Source organism: Salvelinus fontinalis, chromosome 25 (genome assembly GCF_029448725.1).
Source record: "Salvelinus fontinalis isolate EN_2023a chromosome 25, ASM2944872v1, whole genome shotgun sequence".
Lineage (NCBI taxonomy): Eukaryota > Metazoa > Chordata > Actinopteri > Salmoniformes > Salmonidae > Salvelinus > Salvelinus fontinalis.
In genome coordinates this window covers 21,354,341-21,371,669 of record NC_074689.1, presented here as the reverse complement: position 1 = coordinate 21,371,669, position 17,329 = coordinate 21,354,341, and the positions used below count along the sequence as shown (strand labels likewise).

At 46.2% G+C, this 17,329-nt stretch overlaps 1 protein-coding gene across 4 annotated transcripts in view; it reads right to left on the bottom strand.

Annotated features, from left to right (window-relative positions):
- Positions 1 to 1,051: 1,051 nt before the first annotated feature.
- The window catches only part of LOC129822972 (trichohyalin-like), a 156,121-nt gene continuing 139,843 nt past the window's right edge, over positions 1,052 to 17,329 (bottom strand). For 3 of the 4 annotated variants that reach the window (XM_055881585.1, XM_055881586.1, XM_055881588.1), the window contains 2 exons: positions 13,902 to 14,001; positions 1,052 to 2,586 (listed from right to left, as the gene is read on the bottom strand). In XM_055881585.1, the coding sequence (XP_055737560.1) occupies positions 2,107 to 2,586; positions 13,902 to 14,001 (580 nt within the window). In that variant the 3' untranslated portion in view covers positions 1,052 to 2,106. The remainder of the gene's footprint in view (positions 2,587 to 13,901; positions 14,002 to 17,329) is intronic. The other variant, XM_055881587.1, reaches the window with a different exon arrangement.

Here is a 17,329-nt window from a genome sequence, read left to right as displayed (position 1 = left end):
CTATCTGGCCTACAGTCTCAACTATCTGGCCTACAGTCTCAACTATCTGGCCTACAGTCTCAACTATATGGCCTACAGTCTCAACTATCTGGCCTTCAGTCTCAACTATCTGGCCTGCAGTCTCAACTATCTGGCCTGCAGTCTCAACTATCTGGCCTGCAGTCTCAACTATCTGGCCTACAGTCTCAACTATCTGGCCTACAGTCTCAACTATCTGGCCTGCAGTCTCAACTATCTGGCCTACAGTCTCAACTATCTGGCCTGCAGTCTCAACTATCTGGCCTGCAGTCTCAACTATCTGGCATTCAGTGAACACTATCTGGCCTGCAGTCTCAACTATCTGGCCTACAGTCTCAACTATCTGGCCTACAGTCTCAACTATCTGGCCTACAGTCTTAACCATCTGGCCTTCAGTGACAACTATCTGGCCTGCAGTCTCAACTATCTGGCCTACAGTCTCAACTATCTGGCCTACAGTCTCAACTATCTGGCCTGCAGTCTCAACTATCTGGCCTACAGTCTCAACTATCTGGCCTACAGTCTCAACTATCTGGCCTGCAGTCTCAACTATCTGGCCTGCAGTCTCAACTATCTGGCATTCAGTGAACACTATCTGGCCTGCAGTCTCAACTATCTGGCCTACAGTCTCAACTATCTGGCCTACAGTCTCAACTATCTGGCCTACAGTCTCAACCATCTGGCCTACAGTCTCAACTATCTGGCATTCAGTGAACACTATCTGGCCTGCAGTCTCAACTATCTGGCATTCAGTGAACACTATCTGGCCTGCAGTCTCAACTATCTGGCCTACAGTCTCAACTATCTGGCCTACAGTCTCAACTATCTGGCCTACAGTCTCAACCATCTGGCCTACAGTCTCAACTATCTGGCATTCAGTGAACACTATCTGGCCTGCAGTCTCAACTATCTGGCCTACAGTCTCAACTATCTGGCCTACAGTCTCAACTATCTGGCCTACAGTCTCAACTATCTGGCCTACAGTCTCAACTATCTGGCCTTCAGTGACAACTATCTGGCCTTCAGTGAAAACGATCTGGCCTTCAGTGACAACTATCTGGCTTTCAGTGACAACTATCTGGCTTTCAGTGACAACTATCTGGCCTTCAGTGACAACTATCTGGCTTTCAGTGACAACTATCTGGCTTTCAGTGAAAACTATCTGGCTTTCAGTGAAAACTATCTGGCCTTCAGTGACAAGTATCTGGCTTTCAGTGACAACTATCTGGCCTTCAGTGACAACTATCTGGCCTTCAGTGAAAACTATCTGGCCTTCAGTGACAACTATCTGGCTTTCAGTGACAACTATATGGCTTTCAGTGACAACTATATGGCTTTCAGTGACAACTATCTGGCTTTCAGTGAAAACTATCTGGCCTTCAGTGACAACTATCTGGCTTTCAGTGACAACTATCTGGCCTTCAGTGAAAACTATCTGGCTTTCAGTGACAACTATCTGGCTTTCAGTGACAACTATCTTTCTTTCAGTGACAACTATCTGGTTTTCAGTGACAACTATCTGGCTTTCAGTGACAACTATCTGGCTTTCAGTGACAACTATCTGGCTTTCAGTGACAACTATCTGGCTTTCAGTGACAACTATCTGGCTTTCAGTGACAACTATCTGGCCTTCGGTGACAACTATCTGGCTTTCAGTGACAACTATCTGGCTTTCAGTGACAACTATCTGGCTTTCAGTGACAACTATCTGGCCTTCAGTGACAACTATCTGGCTTTCAGTGACAACTTTAAACATTAAACTGGATTTTTTTAACATTTGGATTTATTATCAAACTGGAACTCAGAGAGACAACAATAACTATCAATATTACTACAGTACTCTCCATGTTACAAGGCACTATACGAGTGCAGGAACACGCACACACGGCACTAACCACAAATGACGCGCAAACTCAAAATAGATGTAAATGCCAACATTTGCAGCACATGGTATACAGTCATACAGTGATCAGAGACAATGATATGGCTTCATAACTGAACCCATCCAAAACAACAGCCAAACAAGGAAGAGATGTCAGGCTTTAGAGGTCAGGGGTCAGGGAACAGGGTTTAGAGGTCAGCTGGAGGTCAGGTGAGGGGCGAAGCGTCCTTAGTCTGTCGTATCTCTGTAGCGAGTTGGTTGATCCTACCTGACCAGTAGAGCTCTCTGTCCTGCAACTGTACTGATAGTTCTCCCACCCTCCTCACCCAGTAGGCCTCATTAACAGCCTGGGCCTCGCCTGGCTCCCGCGGCCCAGCCACGCTCAACTCTGCTCGGGTCAGGGCACTGTCCTCCCCTGGCCTGGGACTGGGGCTGTGGCTGGGGGAGTGGTGAAAAGGGGAGGGGGAAAGGTGGGAGGCAGGGGGAGGGTATCCTGTGTCTCTATCCAGAGAGGGGGTGAGGGAGGGAAGGGAGGAGGAAGACCCGTGGGTGAGGGAAAGGGGAAGGAGGGAGGTACCCCTCCGGTGGTTGGTTGGCGGTATCAGTCGCTCCACTCGTCTGCGCTCTGCTCTCTCCTCCTCCAACTGCAGACGCAATCTCTCGTTCTCTCCTCCCAGAGCACTCAGCTAGGGGAAAGAGAGAGAGAGTTTGAGAAAGAGAGAGTTTGAGAGAGAGAGTGAGAGAGTTTGAGAGAGAGGGTGAGAGAGAATAAGAGAGAGAAAAAGAGAGAAAAAGCGAGGGGAATGTGGAGGGTAGAAGAGAGGAAAGCTGTTAAATGTTCCTGAGAGCTGTCATCATGGTGTAGATGTGACCAGAAAACAACAGAAACAGTCAGAGACAGTCAGAGATGAGAGAAATGGGTTTACGACCCCTACACACTGTCTACACAAAACTCATCAGGCATGGTCAGAATGGAACTGGGCTCCAAAAACAATCATATCCAAAACTTTAGATAATTTTTTGTACGTAACTGGCAAGTTTAAGGTGTGTTTTGGTTTTGGTAGGTAAGATACATGTCAATGTGTGAGATCTGCAATGACACAGTGATCAGAGAGAGAGAGAGAGAGAGAGAGGAGCTGGCTGATTCCTGGTTATTTTGAGCTGTACGGTAAGCAGACAGAGATGAAAAACAGACATATGGACAGAGAGAGAGTCTGTAGTGACAGTGACACTCATCCCCATCTGTTCCTCAGACATGTGTATGTAAGAGTGAGTGTGTGTCTGTATGGAAGCTGCGGTTAAAGAGTGATGTCACACACACACACACACACACACACACACACACACACACACACACACACACACACACACACACACACACACACACACACACACACACACACACACACACACACACACACACACACACACACACACACACACACACACACACACACACACACACACCCTTCCTCTTCAAAGAGTATCTGAATAACACCCTGCCCCACGGCCGTTGTTATCGGTTTTGTTTGGTTGACAAAGCAGAGGTGAGGAGTGTTGCCCAACAACCCAGTAAAAAACACTGCAGAACACATTGTGCAGTACCCATTGTGCAGAACACATTGTGCAGTACACATTGTGCAGAACACATTGTGCAGAACACATTGTGCAGTACACATTGTGCAGAACACATTGTGCAGTACACATTGTGCAGAACACAATGTGCAGTACACATTGTGCAGTACACATTGTGCAGTACACATTGTGCAGTACACATTGTGCAGTACACATTGTGCAGAACACATTGTGCAGAACACATTGTGCAGTACACATTGTGCAGAACACATTGTGCAGTACACATTGTGCAGAACACATTGTGCAGTACACATTGTGCAGAACACAATGTGCAGTACACATTGTGCAGAACACATTGTGCAGTACACATTGTGCAGAACACAATGTGCAGTACACATTGTGCAGTACACATTGTGCAGTACACAATGTGCGCAACTGTTGCGTGGGCAATGACATCAGAGGCTGAACAAATAGTGTTCATTGTTTGCAGCAACAAACATTTGTTGTTGTAATTTCGCAAACGTATGTGGCTTTTTCACCATTAAGGATTCTTTCATTATGCATGCACTAATTGTAAGTTGCTCTTGTATTTAAATATTTGTTATTTAAATAATTATTTTCTGTGTATTTGAGCATTTTCAACTAATGTGGTCCGAATTAACTACTTCAATTGGAAGTATTTTCAAGTATTTTCAAAGCATTTCAGATAAATAGCCTATTATTTGAAAGTATTTTCTTATTTCAAATATTATTTTCAAATATCTAGGTTAAATGCACGGGAGTTTATTTGCGTCAGTGTATTTTAGTATTTTCAATTACATGCCAATACTTTCAAAGTGTTTTTCCAAACCCATTCCAATATTCAACTACTTGTCTGAATACTTACTTTGAAATGTATGTGAAAGCAATTGACATAATTTGAAATAGTATTTGAACCTAGGTCTGACACACACAGTAACATTTCCGTTCCATCTCTGTACTCTAGCCAGTGGTTCCTAACCTTTTTTGACGGGATAAAAAATTGTGTGGCACACCTAAACTTTTCCTAATAATGTATTTAGTGGTAATGACCTCCATCTCATCTGATCCATACTGCAAATCATTAATTTCCTGTGACCCAAAAAATGAATCGATTAAATTAATTTAAATAGGTTTATTTTAAATAGGTTTATCCTTTTTTTTTTCATAGTTCCTTACTCAAGACGGTTCATTTGCGTGTGCCTCTTTAAGAGCGTCCCGTAAATATCCAATAGAAAGAAAAACATGTAGGCCTTGCTCCGGTAAAACAGGTATTACTTTTCAACGTAAAGGTCTAGAGACTAGCGGTTTGTAAAGGTTTTCTGTAGTTTAAAATGGGTTTGGCCGGGGTAGGCCGTCATTGTAAATAATCATTTGTTCTTAACTGACTTGCCAAGTTAAATAAAAAAAAAGTACATTTTTTGCAAGTATCTGGCCCAAACAGCAACAACATTCTCAGCAACATTTACAGAACCTTTTTACTTGCTATGACTGTGATACTGTATGTTATTGTTTAACTACCTCAGTTGACTACCTTAATTAAGTCCCTCTGGATAAGAGTGTCTGCTAAATGACCAAAATGTAAATGTTTATGTGACAATGAACATACTAAAATGACCTGCAAAGCACATTGGGTATTATTTCTGGCCTTGTTATGGGGTCATGTCTTAGATGGGATACAGCTTAACATAATTCTCCTAACCTGCTACGCTCTTATCACACAATAGCGCCTTCAGACTTCTGAAGCAGGGTGAAAGGGGGCCAAAATGGTATAGAAATGTATTTTGTATTTTGAAAATACAAATTACAGCTCTCAAAAGCATCTTATTACAAAATACTCAGAAGTAACTGAAATACATATTTTAAATACATCAACAGAAATGCTGCCCATCTCTGGTGCCAGCACCACTGGTGTTCCTAAGCCAAAATCCCAAGTTCATTTTGTCACGTTTACAAGTGAGTTAAAAAAAAAGATTAGGTAAAGTTTTGCGGCACCCCTGAGAGTTTCTAAAGGCACACCAGTGTGACGAGGCACCCCTGAGAGTTTCTAAAGGCACACCAGTGTGACGAGGCACCCCTGAGAGTTTCTAAAGGCACAGCAGTGTGACGAGGCACCCCTGAGAGTTTCTAAAGGCACACCAGTGTGACGAGGCACCCCTGAGAGTTTCTAAAGGCACAGCAGTGTGACGAGGCACCCCTGAGAGTTTCTAAAGGCACAGCAGTGTGACGAGGCACCCCTGAGAGTTTCTAAAGGCACAGCAGTGTGACGAGGCACCCCTGAGAGTTTCTAAAGGCACACCAGTGTGACGAGGCACCCCTGAGAGTTTCTAAAGGCACAGCAGTGTGACGAGGCACCCCTGAGAGTTTCTAAAGGCACAGCAGTGTGACGAGGCACCCCTGAGAGTTTCTAAAGGCACACCAGTGTGACGAGGCACCCCTGAGAGTTTCTAAAGGCACACCAGTGTGACGAGGCACCCCTGAGAGTTTCTAAAGGCACAGCAGTGTGACGAGGCACCCCTGAGAGTTTCTAAAGGCACAGCAGTGTGACGAGGCACCCCTGAGAGTTTCTAAAGGCACAGCAGTGTGACGAGGCACCCCTGAGAGTTTCTAAAGGCACACCAGTGTGACGAGGCACCCCTGAGAGTTTCTAAAGGCACAGCAGTGTGACGAGGCACCCCTGAGAGTTTCTAAAGGCACACCAGTGTGACGAGGCACCCCTGAGAGTTTCTAAAGGCACACCAGTGTGACGAGGCACCCCTGAGAGTTTCTAAAGGCACACCAGTGTGACGAGGCACCCCTGAGAGTTTCTAAAGGCACACCAGTGTGACGAGGCACCCCTGAGAGTTTCTAAAGGCACAGCAGTGTGACGAGGCACCCCTGAGAGTTTCTAAAGGCACAGCAGTGTGACGAGGCACCCCTGAGAGTTTCTAAAGGCACAGCAGTGTGACGAGGCACCCCTGAGAGTTTCTAAAGGCACAGCAGTGTAACGAGGCACCCCTGGTGAGTTTCTAAAGGCACACCAGTGTGACGAGGCACCCCTGAGAGTTTCTAAAGGCACAGCAGTGTGACGAGGCACCCCTGAGAGTTACTCAAGGCACACCAGTGTGACGAGGCACCCCTGGTGATTTTCTAAAGGCACAGCAGTGTGACGAGGCACCCCTGAGAGTTTCTAAAGGCACACCAGTGTGACGAGGCACCCCTGAGAGTTTCTAAAGGCACAGCAGTGTGACGAGGCACCCCTGGTGATTTTCTAAAGGCATACCAGTGTGACGAGGCACCCCTGAGAGTTTCTAAAGGCATACCAGTGTGACGAGGCACCCCTGAGAGTTTCTAAAGGCACAGCAGTGTGACGAGGCACCCCTGAGAGTTTCTAAAGGCACACCAGTGTGACGAGGCACCCCTGAGAGTTTCTAAAGGCACAGCAGTGTGACGAGGCACCCCTGGTGATTTTCTAAAGGCATACCAGTGTGACGAGGCACCCCTGAGAGTTTCTAAAGGCACACCAGTGTAACGAGGCACCCCTGAGAGTTTCTAAAGGCACAGCAGTGTGACGAGGCACCCCTGAGAGTTTCTAAAGGCACACCAGTGTGACGAGGCACCCCTGAGAGTTTCTAAAGGCACAGCAGTGTGACGAGGCACCCCTGAGAGTTTCTAAAGGCACACCAGTGTGACGAGGCACCCCTGAGAGTTTCTAAAGGCACAGCAGTGTGACGAGGCACCCCTGAGAGTTTCTAAAGGCACAGCAGTGTGACGAGGCACCCCTGAGAGTTTCTAAAGGCACAGCAGTGTGACGAGGCACCCCTGAGAGTTTCTAAAGGCACACCAGTGTGACGAGGCACCCCTGAGAGTTTCTAAAGGCACAGCAGTGTGACGAGGCACCCCTGAGAGTTTCTAAAGGCACAGCAGTGTGACGAGGCACCCCTGAGAGTTTCTAAAGGCACACCAGTGTGACGAGGCACCCCTGAGAGTTTCTAAAGGCACACCAGTGTGACGAGGCACCCCTGAGAGTTTCTAAAGGCACAGCAGTGTGACGAGGCACCCCTGAGAGTTTCTAAAGGCACAGCAGTGTGACGAGGCACCCCTGAGAGTTTCTAAAGGCACAGCAGTGTGACGAGGCACCCCTGAGAGTTTCTAAAGGCACACCAGTGTGACGAGGCACCCCTGAGAGTTTCTAAAGGCACAGCAGTGTGACGAGGCACCCCTGAGAGTTTCTAAAGGCACACCAGTGTGACGAGGCACCCCTGAGAGTTTCTAAAGGCACAGCAGTGTGACGAGGCACCCCTGAGAGTTTCTAAAGGCACACCAGTGTGACGAGGCACCCCTGAGAGTTTCTAAAGGCACACCAGTGTGACGAGGCACCCCTGAGAGTTTCTAAAGGCACACCAGTGTGACGAGGCACCCCTGAGAGTTTCTAAAGGCACAGCAGTGTGACGAGGCACCCCTGAGAGTTTCTAAAGGCACAGCAGTGTGACGAGGCACCCCTGAGAGTTTCTAAAGGCACAGCAGTGTGACGAGGCACCCCTGAGAGTTTCTAAAGGCACAGCAGTGTAACGAGGCACCCCTGGTGAGTTTCTAAAGGCACACCAGTGTGACGAGGCACCCCTGAGAGTTTCTAAAGGCACAGCAGTGTGACGAGGCACCCCTGAGAGTTACTCAAGGCACACCAGTGTGACGAGGCACCCCTGGTGATTTTCTAAAGGCACAGCAGTGTGACGAGGCACCCCTGAGAGTTTCTAAAGGCACACCAGTGTGACGAGGCACCCCTGAGAGTTTCTAAAGGCACAGCAGTGTGACGAGGCACCCCTGGTGATTTTCTAAAGGCATACCAGTGTGACGAGGCACCCCTGAGAGTTTCTAAAGGCATACCAGTGTGACGAGGCACCCCTGAGAGTTTCTAAAGGCACAGCAGTGTGACGAGGCACCCCTGAGAGTTTCTAAAGGCACAGCAGTGTGACGAGGCACCCCTGGTGATTTTCTAAAGGCATACCAGTGTGACGAGGCACCCCTGAGAGTTTCTAAAGGCACACCAGTGTAACGAGGCACCCCTGAGAGTTTCTAAAGGCACAGCAGTGTGACGAGGCACCCCTGAGAGTTTCTAAAGGCACAGCAGTGTAACGAGGCACCCCTGGTGAGTTTCTAAAGGCACAGCAGTGTAACGAGGCACCCCTGGTGAGTTTCTAAAGGCACACCAGTGTAACGAAGCACCCCTGAGAGTTTCTAAAGGCACAGCAGTGTGACGAGGCACCCCTGAGAGTTTCTAAAGGCACACCAGTGTAACGAGGCACCCCTGAGAGTTTCTAAAGGCACAGCAGTGTGACGAGGCACCCCTGAGAGTTTCTAAAGGCACAGCAGTGTAACGAGGCACCCCTGGTGAGTTTCTAAAGGCATACCAGTGTGACGCGGCACCCCTGAGAGTTTCTAAAGGCACACCAGTGTGACGAGGCACCCCTGAGAGTTTCTAAAGGCACACCAGTGTGACGAGGCACCCCTGGTGAGTTTCTAAAGGCATACCAGTGTGACGCGGCACACCGGTTGAAAACCACTGTTCTAGACATCTCTCCTCCCCTATCCTTCCATCCCATCCCTCGTTCACAGGAAAGACGACAGGCGGCAGTATTGGGATTATTAGGAAATATGTCTATCAGATGTGCAGCTTCCAATCTTTCTATTAATGTGTGTGTTTGAACTCAAACTGAAATCGTACTCCCTTCCTTCTCTCACCTCTTGATGATTCCTCCGATCTGAAACAGCCTGAATAGGTTGAAGAAATAAGGGTTAAACTCTTTCCACCTATCCTGTATATCCACAGATCCAGTAGAATCTAAGACCAACCTTACCTGTTGCCCTGCAAAAGCCATATCCCCTGCCTTGTCCAAAACCTCAGCCAAATCTCCAACACGTCAGTTTAAATCCAGTAATACCCTCTTGTGAAAATGTCACCTCCCCCGCCCAGCCCAAATCAAACCACAGTTATGTGTCTGTGAAAACACAGTATGATGTAAATTAACTAATTAACTAACATTCTTCAGGACATGTTTAATTTTCCATCATCTTTACAAAGACTGGACGTTTGCTAATTAAAAATCCCTGCATGAGTCTCTAACCCTGAACTGGTTCCGTCTAGGTGGGTGGAGTGTGTGTGCGTGTATGCTTGGTTTAGCTGATCATAGGCTAAAATCCACTGGTGAACAGTGTGAAGGCTGTCTACTACTCTTAGCGGAAGCAATAACAACACATTCAATATCCAAATGAAGAAAGGAGATTAGCTATTATTCTGAGCCACTAATCTATGGAAATGAAACATGTGTTATTCTATGGAGATTAGACAGCTAGAATTGAGCTTCATCTGGAGTTCTCTAGCTGCAGAATGAAGTAAGACATTTCATTAGTCTTTTGACAAGGACATGGATAGGCGTGTGTGTGGCAGATGGCGGGCTGGTGAAATTGAGTGGGAGGTTGCCTGTCTGTCTAGGTGTGTGTTGGCGTCCTCATTAAGTGTTCTGTGTAGGAGAGGACGGCTGGATCGATATGTGTAATGATTCACACAGCAGATTAAGAGGTGTCTGAGACCCAGGCTATTAAACACAAAACACACACAATGAGGTGTCTGAGACCCAGGCTATTAAACACAAAACCACACACAATGAGGTGTCTCAGATCCAGGCTATTAAACACAAAATACACACAATGAGGTGTCTGAGACCCAGGCTATTAAACACACACAATGAGGTGTCTGAGACCCAGGCTATTAAACACAAAACCACACACAATGAGGTGTCTCAGACCCAGGCTATTAAACACACACAATGAGGTGTCTGAGACCCAGGCTATTAAACACAAAACCACACACAATGAGGTGTCTCAGACCCAGGCTATTAAACACACACAATGAGGTGTCTGAGACCCAGGCTATTAAACACAAAACCACACACAATGAGGTGTCTCAGACCCAGGCTATTAAACACAAAATACACACAATGAGGTATCTGAGACCCAGGCTATTAAACACAAAATACACACAATGAGGTATCTGAGACCCAGGCTAATAAACACACACAATGAGGTGTCTGAGACCCAGGCTATTAAACACCTGACACCTTCTCGAACCCCCCCCGTGTGTGGTTGCTGTCCTTTCAGAATCAGGAACCTGTCACACACTGAAGGTCCAACAGGTTCTCCACTGTACTAACCTGTCACACACTGAAGGTCCAATAGGTTCTCCACTGTACTAACCTGTCACACACTGAAGGTCCAACAGATTATCCACTGTACTAACCTGTCACACACTGAAGGTCCAATAGGTTCTCCACTGTACTAACCTGTTACACACTGAAGGTCCAACCGGTTCTCCACTGTACTAACCTGTCACACACTGAAGGTCCAGCAGGTTATCCACTGTACTAACCTGTCACACACTGAAGGTCCAATAGGTTCTCCACTTTACTAACCTGTCACACACTGAAGGTCCAATAGGTTCTCCACTGTACTAACCTGTCACACACTGAAGGTCCAATAGGTTCTCCACTGTACTATAACCTGTCACACACTGAAGGTCCAGCAGGTTATCCACTGTACTAACCTGTCACACACTGAAGGTCCAATAGGTTCTCCACTGTACTAACCTGTTACACACTGAAGGTCCAACCGGTTCTCCACTGTACTAACCTGTCACACACTGAAGGTCCAGCAGGTTATCCACTGTACTAACCTGTCACACACTGAAGGTCCAATAGGTTCTCCACTGTACTAACCTGTTACACACTGAAGGTCCAATAGGTTCTCCACTGTACTAACCTGTCACACACTGAAGGTCCAACAGGTTATCCACTGTACTAACCTGTCACACACTGAAGGTCCAACCGGTTCTCCACTGTACTAACCTGTCACACACTGAAGGTCCAATAGGTTCTCCAATGTACTAACCTGTCACATACTGAAGGTCCAATAGGTTCTCCACTGTACTATAACCTGTCACACACTGAAGTTCCAATAGGTTATCCACTGTACTAACCTGTCACACACTGAAGGTCCAATAGGTTCTCCACTGTACTAACCTGTTACACACTGAAGGTCCAACCGGTTCTCCACTGTACTAACCTGTCACACACTGAAGGTCCAGCAGGTTATCCACTGTACTAACCTGTCACACACTGAAGGTCCAATAGGTTCTCCACTGTACTAACCTGTCACACACTGAAGGTCCAACAGGTTATCCACTGTACTAACCTGTTACACACTGAAGGTCCAATAGGTTCTCCACTGTACTAACCTGTTACACACTGAAGGTCCAACCGGTTCTCCACTGTACTAACCTGTCACACACTGAAGGTCCAGCAGGTTATCCACTGTACTAACCTGTCACACACTGAAGGTCCAATAGGTTCTCCACTGTACTAACCTGTCACACACTGAAGGTCCAACAGGTTATCCACTGTACTAACCTGTCACACACTGAAGGTCCAACCGGTTCTCCACTGTACTAACCTGTCACACACTGAAGGTCCAATAGGTTCTCCACTGTACTATAACCTGTCACACACTGAAGGTCCAATAGGTTCTCCACTTTACTAACCTGTCACACACTGAAGGTCCAATAGGTTCTCCACTGTACTAACCTGTCACACACTGAAGGTCCAATAGGTTCTCCACTGTACTAACCTGTCACACACTGAAGGTCCAATAGGTTCTCCACTGTACTATAACCTGTCACACACTGAAGTTCCAATAGGTTCTCCACTGTACTATAACCTGTCACACACTGAAGGTCCAATAGGTTCTCCACTGTACTAACCTGTCACACACTGAAGGTCCAATAGGTTCTCCACTGTTCTATAACCTGTCACACACTGAAGGTCCAATAGGTTCTCCACTGTACTAACCTGTCACACACTGAAGGTCCAATAGGTTCTCCACTGTACTATAACCTGTCACACACTGAAGGTCCAGCAGGTTATCCACTGTACTAACCTGTCACACACTGAAGGTCCAGCAGGTTATCCACTGTACTAACCTGTCACACACTGAAGGTCCAACCGGTTATCCACTGTACTAACCTGTCACACACTGAAGGTCCAACTGGTTCTCCACTGTACTAACCTGTCACACACTGAAGGTCCAGCAGGTTCTCCACTGTACTAACCTGTCACACACTGAAAGTCCAATATGTTCTCCACTGCCACTATAATAGATATAAAGACTGTTATAATTCCCCCTGTCTCCTCTTACTAATAGTGAGCACACAACTTTCCTACCATTTCCACCACTCTACCCTACCAGCGAGTCAAGGAAATGTAATGAAAGTAAAGGACAGTAATGTTATGAGTAAAGTAGGAATCCCAGGTTTCAATAGGCCATAAGATATTCATGTTTCAAGAAAGGAGTGTATATATTTGGCCTGGCAAAGCGATTTTATGCGCTGACTGAATGGAAGCTGATAATACATTTTTTTAATCAGCTGGTCTCGTAAAGAAATTACCAGTCCTCACTGTCCAAATCAAGACCGAGTACCAATGTATCCTACACCGAGACCAAGATGCTCAATATGTGATATCGAGACTGGATTTGAGTACTACAACACTGGCTCTAACTATACTAAACAACTCAAGAGCAAAACAGTTGACATGCTGCTGATACTTTTCAAACCCAAAATATTCACAACAGCCAGGTGAATGATTCTAGAAGCTTTGTTCAAGAAGAGGAAATAAACATCTTCCTGCACGTTGTGGATTTGTTGACCATTTCTCTTGTGAAGTGACAACCCAGATAAACGACGGTGCACTTCTCTTTTGGTCAGGAGATTCTTCTGTTCTTCCTTTCTGTCTTTTATCCCAGCATACCATTTTTCTTCCCCGTCAGAGAGTGATGGGCTACAACACTATATTGATACTTCCCTCTCTCTGGCATGAAAGAGAATCATTTAGTGGTGAAGAAACGTCACCGTTATCTACTGATGAGATTGGTTCTCTCTTTCCTCCCTCCTTCAGAGGAAGAGGAAATGGATGTGTGTGTGTTTGATGTCAGATGCTTTAGGGCTTCTTCTTCAGTCTGCACTACACAGCAGGTGGGCTGGTCTGGTCTGTGTGTGTGTGTGTTGGGCCAGATGGACCCAGTATGTCTGTGTGTGTGTGTTGGGCCAGATGGACCCAGTATGTGTGTGTGTCTGTGTTGGGCCAGATGGACCCAGTATGTGTGTGTGTGTTGGGCCAGATGGACCCAGTATGTGTGTGTGTGTTGGGCCAGATGGACCCAGTATGTGTGTGTGTGTTGGGCCAGATGGACCCAGTGTGTGTGTGTGTGTTGGGCCAGATGGACCCAGTGTGTGTGTGTGTGTGTGTGTGTTGGGCCAGATAGACCCAGTGTGTGTGTGTGTGTTGGGCCAGATGGACCCAGTGTGTGTGTGTGTTCTTACCTGTTTGTTGAGCAAGCCTATAGCCTCCAGGTTGCTTCTCAGTCTGACCTGCATGTACTGGATCCTACTCAGGTTGGTGGTCACAAAGCTCTCCCTCTCCCTGCGCGCGCGCAGACACAGACACAGACACAGACACAGACACACACACACACACACACACACACACACACACACACACACACACACACACACACACACACACACACACACACACACACACACACACACACACACACACACACACACACACACACACAGAGGAAAGAACACTGTTAAACATTGTTACACACCGTCTAATGATGATAAAGTTGATAGCAATGATAATGATGAAGATAGAACATTATAAAGATGATATATAATACAGACAATTTTGTTGTCTGACCTCCGTTTTCTCCATAACAGAGTTGAAAAGTATAAAGCTGATATTTCAATGATAAACATGTGCACTTGTCTAACAAAATGTCTTCATCAAATTTACTTTGCTTTACAAATTCAGGGCAAAGAACAACAAATTGGCAAACATCTTGATAAAGCCCATCAAAATATGTTCTGAACATAGATGGAGGACGGAGCTAAATGGATTCCACAATTCATTAAATCATATATAAGACATTTAACAATTTATTTACATTTTTGGGAAATTACAAACAAATGTTCCCTCTGATATCTCCAGATCCTCGGAGACTGAGTGAGGAATGTCCATTAAATTAACGACGTACAGTAAAATAATGGTTGCCTGTACTGACTTTGTGTGTGTGTGTGTGTGTGTCAGTACTCTCCCAGTACTGTGCTGTGGCTTTCATGCACCGATGGGTCCAGTTAGGAGGGTAGTAACATTAGCATGCAAGCCTTGTAAATACTTTTACTAGCCCTCTCGTCAAGCCAAGACTCCTTGGCCTATTAGACTACTGCAGTGGACCACAATCTTCATTTTCTTGTCAAGAGGAACTAAGGGTCTGTATCTCATGTTGATAAAGAGCAGTGAATGAAAAGGCAGGGGATCATGGTTGACTTGTTTAACGTAGTCATCATATTGCTAACGAATAACAATCTCTATACGTACACGTGCGAGTGAGCACGGACGCACGCACACAAACGCACGCACGCACACACACACACACCCCCTATTAGCAACAACTTAAAGAAGAAGCCTAGATGCTAGGAGCCCATTATGAAGATGAAGGTAGATCAGAAGTCACAGCGATACTGTGTCTGAAATGTAGTCTCATGAACCACATCGACCTGCTTTATCTCAATCAATATTAAACAGCTAAGTGGGGTGGATAAACGGGTACATATAGGACAATAATGACTTAAACTTAAAACAACAATAGGTTCATTAGAGAAGAACACCTGCATTCAGAACCCTGTACCTTCTCCAGGGTTATATGGAAGTCAAGCTGTTTTAAATACCTATATGGGACATGTATTACCTGTGATAAACATGTACGTGAATAACTCATATGTTTTGTCACAGAATAGCACACATCTGCATGGATATTGGTGCGTTATTCATAATGGTTAACATCCATGCATATCATGTGATTAAAAAGCTGTTTGTGTTATCAGGAATATAAATAAAGCTATTGGAATACCTCTTCAAAACTGTCCTGAAAGTGATATGGAGAGTTTAACAATGTCCACAGAAACCCTCTTTTATCTTTATGTTTCCCAACATGTTGTTTTGGTTTGAACCAGAGCCTTCATCAGGTTGTAAAACATCTCATCAACACATAGAAAGAGGATGCTGAGGCTGATAGATTTATGTTCACACACTTAAACCAGTGGAACACGCTTAGTTGCTGTGTGTTTGGCACTGGGCCTGTATACACTTATGTGTATTTGTTTGTGTGTGTAAGTGTCACTGTGTGTTTCAGAGTGGGTGTGTTTGTATGTGTGTGTGAATGTGTAATTATAGGCCTAACCCAATCAGTGTGTGTATAATTACAGTCATTAGCGTTGGAGACAAGCTGACATCGCCACAGAACAAACACTAACGAGTTCGCTCTCCCCCTCTCTCTCTCCCGTCTGCCCCTCTCTCTCTCCCTGTCCCGCTCTCTCTCCCTGTCCCGCTCTCTCTCCCTGTCCCTCTCTCTCTCCCGTCCCACTCTCTCTCTCCCTGTCCCGCTCTCTCTCCCTGTCCCTCTCTCTCTCCCTGTCCCTCTCTCTCTCCCGTCCCACTCTCTCTCTCCCGTCCCCTCTCTCTCTCCCTGTCCCTCTCTCTCTTCCTGTCCTTCTCTCTCTCTCCCGTCCCCCTCTCTCTCTCCCTGCCCCTCTCTCTCTCGCTGTCCCTCTCTCTCTCCCTGTCCCTCTCTCTCTCCCTGTCCCTCTCTCTCTCCCTGTCCCTCTCCCCTCGTTCTTCTCTCTCCCCCGTTCTTCTGTCTCTCTCGCTTTCTGGCTCTTTCATTCATCCCTCTTTCTTGCTCTCTGTGTCATATCTATTCATCTTTCCTGCTCACTCTCTGTATCTCTCCACCACTCTATCCCTTCTCCTCTCCCTCCCTCTAATCCTCATCTGGAATGACTGTGGTGCTAATTAAGAACATGATGGTATTGGTGGTAATTTAACGACCTTCTGGCTCCGCTGAGAGACTGGAGCTGACAGACAGATGTGACACAAGTGCCCCTAGCTGTTTTAGTGCAGCTGGAGGGAGAAGCTCTGTAACACAGAATGAGAGACAGAGACAGAGAGAGAGAAATATACAGACAACAAATTCCAATTGGCTATACTAAAACTCTTTAACATCGTCCTTAGCTCTGGCATCTTCCCCAATATTTGGAACCAAGGACTGATCACCCCAATCCACAAAAGTGGAGACAAATTTGACCCCAATAACTACCGTGGAATATGCGCCAACATAATACTCTGCATTATCATTAACAGCAGACTCGTACATTTCCTCAATGAACACAATGTACTGAGCAAATGTCAAATTGGCTTTTTACCAAATTACCGTACAACAGACCATGTATTCACCCTACACACCCTAATTGACAACCAAACAAACCAAAACAAAGGCAAAGTCTTCTCATGCTTTGTTGATTTCAAAAAAGCCTTCGACTCAATTTGGCATGAGGGTCTGCTATACAAATTGATGGAAAGTGGTGTTGGGGGTAAAACATACGACATTATAAAATCCATGTACATAAACAACAAGTGTGCGGTTAAAATTGGCAAAAAACACACACATTTCTTCACACAGGGTCGTGGGGTGAGACAGGGATGCAGCTTAAGCCCCACCCTCTTCAACATATATATCAACGAATTGGCGCGGGCACTAGAACAGTCTGCAGCACCCGGTCTCACCCTACTAGAATCCGAAGTCAAATGTCTACTGTTTGCTGATGATCTGGTGCTTCTGTCACCAACCAAGGAGGGCCTACAGCAGCACCTAGATTTTCTGCACAGATTCTGTCAGACCTGGGCC